This window comes from Nelumbo nucifera, chromosome 2 (genome assembly GCF_055504915.1).
Source record: "Nelumbo nucifera cultivar China Antique chromosome 2, China Antique-T2T, whole genome shotgun sequence".
Taxonomy (NCBI): Eukaryota; Viridiplantae; Streptophyta; class Magnoliopsida; order Proteales; family Nelumbonaceae; genus Nelumbo; species Nelumbo nucifera.
Genome location: NC_142650.1, coordinates 15,737,821 through 15,744,753, shown reverse-complemented (window position 1 = coordinate 15,744,753; position 6,933 = coordinate 15,737,821). Strand labels below are relative to the sequence as shown.

General features: G+C 37.9%; 1 protein-coding gene across 1 annotated transcript in view; it reads left to right on the top strand.

Annotated features, from left to right (window-relative positions):
• Positions 1-3,683: 3,683 nt before the first annotated feature.
• Positions 3,684-6,933, top strand: part of LOC104597072 (uncharacterized) — a 30,278-nt gene continuing 27,028 nt past the window's right edge. The window contains exon 1 of the mRNA XM_010258465.3: positions 3,684-4,403. Within this exon, the coding sequence (XP_010256767.1) occupies positions 4,155-4,403 (249 nt within the window). The 5' untranslated portion in view covers positions 3,684-4,154. The remainder of the gene's footprint in view (positions 4,404-6,933) is intronic.

Sequence of the window (6,933 nt, the reverse complement as noted above, 5' to 3'; positions counted from 1 at the left end):
TACAACAATGGCCACAGAAAAGGAGAAAAGCAAAACCCCCATAAATCAGAAGGGTACCATTTCTCAATCCGATGTTGGATTCTTAAGTGTTAATATTGTAGAGAACACCTTCGTAATGGATTTCGCTCTTCAATGTCAAGTTAATCAAGTTGCCGATGTAGAAATCGGTCGACCCACCAGATCTTGATGCCTCTGCTGGTGATTTTAGCAATAGAAGCAAATACAAGGCAGCATACAGAGAACTATTCTTTGCATCGAAAAGAGAGAACCCTGGCATTTTCCTTCTCCACAGCCGACAGCATGAGGGGACCGATGAACGTCGCCGGAGAGCTATTCTTCGTTGAGAACGTTGCCAAAGACTCACAAGAGTCGCACCATTTCGATGTGACCCCGCATCCTTGATTTTGGGAACCGGCATCATGTGGTTTCTCTTCCCATCTCGACGAACAAACACCAAAAAATAAGAATATAATGAGGATATTCCCATTCTTGCATCTCAATCACATAAACCAAACGTACCCTAAGGGTGTCAATGGATTGGTTTGGTTTGGGTTGAAACCAATATAAATTAAAATGAAATTAAACAAATTGAACAATTTAGACATTGAATTGGACCGATCCAAAATAGTCCAAAATATTCACTGGATTAGATTGGACCTGGTCCATTTGTAATGGACTCACACTAGACTGGATCAGATTGGACCAAATCCACTCCAATTGACAACCCTAGATCAGTGTAACTATCTAGGGTTCTACCACCTGGGTCAATAATGGTTTAAAACATTGCAAGGATAGAAGGGATTTGTTAAAGAAGATGAATTCTAAATAAAAATAAGATCGGAATTGAATAAACTTGGGCATAAAATTCTTTTTGACCTTTGTATCTCATATGGACCAGATGTGTGGTAAGAACAGAGATATATAAAAGGGATACACAATGTAAATTATTAAAATGGATAAAATGGAAAATTAAATAAATAAAAGGGATAATTTCAAATATATAAAAGTTAAAATGAGCATGAAACTCCAAACATGGGAGTGAAACTCTCTGTCTCTTTCATATATAGAGATAGATATGTTCCTTATAGCCCCTCTTCTCTTTTATCAAAAAAAGAAACAAGGTACGCTACATTCCGCCATAGCGTTACTTGGAAGCCATGGCGACTCGAAATAATTAAACATGATGTATACGCTATTGTGTCATACCACATCAGTTTTATTTTATTTTTAAGAACTTCCAGTAAATTAAATTCATCATGCACATTGGTTCCATTGCTTTCAGTACTCAATGATTAGTGGTTTCCCAATCCTCTTGATACATCAAGCTTTAACCCTGTTTTTTATATGGTCCCCGCCCTCTCAACCTATCAAATTCAGCTAATCCGAATTCTCTTTAAAACTAAACAATGTACAACATTGGAAAGGAATCCGGATTTCCTCCTCATAGACATAGAATATGCACCTCTCACCAACTTCTCACACTGATTTCAGCGGTGCATTGAACTAATCATTCAAGCCAATTATAGTTGCATATGAGTTGGCTAATGGAGCATCTAGAAGCTCCTTTGTCGTGGGCCCTTACGGCCCAAGCCCGTTTGGTGGCACAGCATTCATTTTGGTTTTGTATTTCATCATGGTCCTTACCCTCTATTACTGGAAATAAAAAAAAAGAAGAAAATATTCAACTTCTGAATGTGATTGATCACTGTTATCGTCATTCGTCACCAAGGAGCAATGTAAACCCACGATACAACCAAATTTCAACTTGTATCTATCAGTCTTTCTATTTTATTATTATATTATTTTTATGGTATAAAATATCAATCAGTCTTTGTGACTTTTGTGAGAGAGATCATACTTATGGCTCATAACTTATGGGCCTCAATGTTTAATCTAAATTGGCGTTTGATAATACTTTTTAGACGTATGAAGTTTGAAATATCTATTTTTCAGATGCAATGCTTATTTAGTGTTGCATCTGAAAAGTTTTTTCAGATCTGAAATTGTAAAATGCAGGCTCGTCACTTAATACACTCAAACACATTTAAGATGCCGCTTAAAGTAAAAAATACTCCTATCCCATTCGATCTCTCTTTCTCTCTCTCTCTCAATAGCATCACTTGCTATCAAGAAGGTGAGGTCGAAGGAATCAATAATTAATAATAATTAATAATTATAAATTATTATTTTTATTAATTATTTTAAATAATTTTACTTGTATTATTTATTATTTATTAATTATTTAATTATTTTAATTTTTATTTATGTAAATTATTAATTATTTTAATATTTTATAGTCATTAATTATTTTTTAATTTTAATCATTTCATTTATTAATTAATAATTTTTAATTATTAATTTATTATTTTTTATTCATATTGTTTCAATATTATTTTGCAGTTGAAAATTATTTTTTATGAGATAATGAGAATTGAATTCAACATTTCCAAATAATATGTTTTATGGGTAAAATAGTAAAATCAGTAAATTTCAGATAATAAAGGGTTGATCCAATAAAAACAAATGTATCAATTCAGAGCCTCTAAAAAGTAGAAAATCACCTATACTTCTTTTCGTATTTCAGACAATATCTTTTTAACTTTTCAGATTTCAGATTTATCAAATGCAAGTTAAATTCTTATTCTCAGCATGAGATGCACGAGCGTGGAGCCATGAAGGCTATTTTTTCATTCTAAAGAGGATTTCCTACTCATTTTTCCTATAAATTGAGAGATGTATGACTATAATTCACGGCCCATAGAGAGTAGATAGGAAATCTAGTTTCCACAATAAAACATTAAAACTCAACTGCCCTAATTTTTCATTTCGACACAGACCCGGTGCTCGGGCAGTCGGGCTGGCCTGCTCTCGTAGGTATTGGATTCCAGTGTACGGTTGCACAGTTATAGGTCTCAGTCTCTAGAGTTATGCTGCTTTTAAGTGCTTGGTTCGAATCATTGTTTATCAGAGTTATCACCCTCACCGAGGCTGTGTTGTGGAGTGCTTTTTCTTTTCTAAACGGGCTTTTAAACAAACACCTTTTTGTTTTTTTGTTTTTTCTTTTGAGTAAGTGTTTATTTGGATAAACACATATTTGAGCACTTGGTTTGACATTCTAAAAGGCTTTTTCTTTGTAAAAGGGCTTGTCCAAAACGTAAAAAAAAGCATAAAAGTCCAAAATTTTTAGCTTTTTGGGGTAAAAAAGTGTTTTTTTTTTTTTAATTCTATTGAGTTTTTTAAGTCAAATGTCCAGTTGAGTGCTTTTGGCTTCTAATAAACAAAAATCCAAACAAGCGCTCCCAAACGCACCCAGATCAACCATGGTTGCCATCGTCCTTTCGCCAATCACTATAGAATCTAAATGGGTTTTTCTCTGGCAAGAAAGAATATTCCAAACTGTATACAAACAAGGAAAACATTAGATACTCCCACTTCGGGCTCGTGATATACAACCCTCATAAGTCCCAGTCGTCCAATGAGAATGATCTATGCAGAAAACCTAAAACAAAAAACAGCTACTACACGTGTCGCGCAATCAACTGTACATCATGCTGGATCAGGACCATCATACTGATCATAGCTCTGACATAACAGCATTCCCTCCAAAAAAGAAAGCGTCAAAGGAAAGGATCTCTCTCGCTCCCTCTAAAAGCTGGGTGTCGGTTCGGATTGTAGCGTGTACACTTAGGGCTTTGGGCCTTCGGCTTCTCTCTTCTCTACTCATCTCAACTTGCGAAGAGGGAAAATTAAAAAAGGGAAATAAAACTAAAACAAAAGAAAAGAAAAATCAGAAACGCTACAAAAACGAAAGGAAGCAAACAAATTAAAAAAAAGGCCTCGTCTCGTCTCGTCTCGTCTCGACTTTCTCTGTTTCGTTGAAACCACAAGCAGAGGAGGAAAATCTTACACGCTAACTTGCTCCGTTTCCCCGAAACGAGTTGAAATCCAGGAAAAAGAAAAAAGGAAGCAGAAGGAAACTCCGAGCTTGAGCTAATGTTTCCGGTTAGATTTTCTATAGGTTTTCTGAATCTTTATTCGGTCCAGATATCTATGCGACAGGAACAGATTGCTCTGTATCTCTAGGGTTTTGCTTTTTGGTTGGGGAGATTCCGAAGCCGAAGGAGGACACAGAAAGGGAGAGGAAGAGAGCGGCTATGCAAACGGAAGCGCGGGTTGGGGTCGTCGTCGAGGGAGGGCAGCGAGCTCTAAATTCTGGCCATGGCGCCTCGAGAGACGGCGGTGCTCGGAAGTTCGCGCATCAGCAGAATCAGCATCAGCATCAGCAATCCTTGCACCAGCAATCGCAGATAGGAACGGTTTCTCAGCTTCTTGCTGGAGGCATTGCTGGCGCCGTCAGTAAAACTTGCACGGCCCCACTTGCTCGACTTACCATCCTATTTCAGGTCGGTTTTTCCAACCGTTCTTAAGTCTTTTTCCTAAATTTAGATGGTTAGGTATAATTTTTCCTTAAATGTATATGCCTATTTTCTCAATTTTCTTGGTAGTTGGTTTCGATGTTGTAAAGATCCCTCTTTTCCTAGAGGTTGAGGGGTCGGGAGGGAGGGGGTTAGGTGATTGGTGAAATGCTGTTTGCAAATTTAGGATTCGATAGAACACGTCAATGTTTTGATAGGTTTCACAGTTTGTTATCGTAATGGGAAGGTGATTCCTTTTCTGATTCTTCTATCTGGATATGCACATATGTTCGTTATTATTCGGGAACTAGAAGGACAAGGAGCCCTCTTTGTCCAGGGAGTGCACCTCGAACTACCCTTGGTTTTAGGTTACTTGAGGTGGTTGCACGGTTGGGGTTTCTTATCAGAAAATCATCCTTATTACGGTCTTCAAGTTAATGCAACCTAAAATGGCTTTGTAGAGCTGTTTTTAGTTTGAACATTGCCCATACTTCTTAAAAATGTTAAATCTAAGTGCCCCTATGGTGGCATGCCTGGTCAAAATAACTGCAGTCTATCATTTTCCTAATGATACACTTCATAGGACGTATGTTTGGCATCCATGACTGAAAGTGATATGGACACGTCTGTTTGATCAAGATACAAGGAGCATGAGTTGTTGAGCTTTTATGGCCAGTGCCCAGTGAAGAGCTCTAAAGTCTAAAATACCATAGATCATTGGAGAATGTTTGGTTTGTTAAGTGAAAAATGGAAAGTCTGGAATTTGAAGCATGTATAATGAGGGCAGAGAGCAAGACACCTGAAGGAAGGAGAGTTCAGCAAGCTGAAAGGTTCTAGGTTGAGTAAGTAAAAGGGTTCCTGTGACTATTAGGTTAGTTCTCCTTTAAGCATATGTTGAAAACTTTATCAGCTGGAACATTTTGACTGCTTAATGTGAGAACTATAATTGGGCGGGCTTTCTGCCATAAGATACTTCTCCACTTTAAATACCAGCACTTTTCTTCATACAAGGTCGGGGTGGGGAGATTATTTTTTATGATAGTGATGTTTTGAATATGGATGAACATTGTATCTTCCATCTCTTTTTGTACAGACTTTACATACTAAGCCTAAAGGGACTGAAAAGATTACTAGATCCCTTTTTTGGGATTCAGGGCAAGATAAGAAAGATCATTTGACTAGTTGGAAGAAGGTGAGTGCAAGCAAGGGGGAAGGGGGTAAGGGGTTTAGGAATTTGGAGATCAGCAGACAAAAAATATCGCTCTCCTGGGAAATGGCTATGGGGGTTCTCTGAAGAAAGTAGGGCATTATGGCATTCGGTGATCAGAAGCATTCATGGCATAAATCTAAATGAGTGGGACTTTGGAATTGGAAGAGTCACCACTTTTAGGAGTCCCTGTATTCCGCTTATTAACCCAACACATTAGGCATGATCCTTTAGTTGGTATCCTTTGCCAGTTTGGGACTCTCTTGGAATTTGGGCCTTAGAAGGGGATTGAGACCTTGAAATTTTAAACCTCCTGAATGGAAATTTTAAACCTCCTGCTGCCTTCATGAGGAACAATTGCAAATATGGCTTCTATAAGACCTATTGTAACTGAATTTTGGTCCCCTCCAGATGTAGGGTGAAAGAAACTAAACTTTGATAGGAGCTGTTCGGGAAACCCTGGCCCATTGGGCATTGGTGGGGTAATAAGGGAGAATGGAAATTCACATAAGATGGATTAGGAGGTCAGCTAATAGCATTGCTGATGGTCTAGCCAAGCAAGGAGTCCAAAGGCAATCTATGTTCTGGGCTATGTTGTAGCTAGTGGGATATCCCTTGGTCCTTTCGGGGCTTGTTTGTAACTAATGAATTTCTTTGTTGGGTTAAGCTTGGGTCTGTATTGTAATTAGTGGGGTTTAGGTGGACTTTATGTCTACCCAAACATGTGTTTCCTTGCATCAAAGTGGAGGATGAGAACGTGGAAACCTGATCTTATTTCTCTCTCTCTCTCTCTCTCTCTCCTGTCTCTTTTAGATCTCTTTACCAAACCAATGCACCCTCCTTACCTTTGTCCATTAGAGCCATATCGACAGATCCTTCTCTACCAAGGATTTAAAATGTTCTACTAGAAGGCCATTCTTCAAATTATTAACACATGTGAAAGGCAGCAGAGGAAATGGGAAACCTTGTGCTTGTCCCCTCATATATCATCCTATTTTTTTAGGAGTGGAGAAAGCACAGACCACCATTTGTTGACTTATCCAGTTGTTACTCGGGTATGACACTACTTTTTTTCTGTCCCTTTGGTGCATCTTGGACATCCCCTCCAAACATAACTTGTCTATTTTTGGCAAATTTGATCTCTTGTTAATGATAAAAAAATGATTTCTTGTTGTACTAAGAGAGTGGAAGTTATGTGGCATTTGCAAGGGCAGCCATATTATGGAGTCTAGGAGGGAAGGGATGCAAGAATATTTGGAAAAACAAAGAAAAAAGTCCCATCCCTGGCAGAGCTAATTACAGTGAGAATAG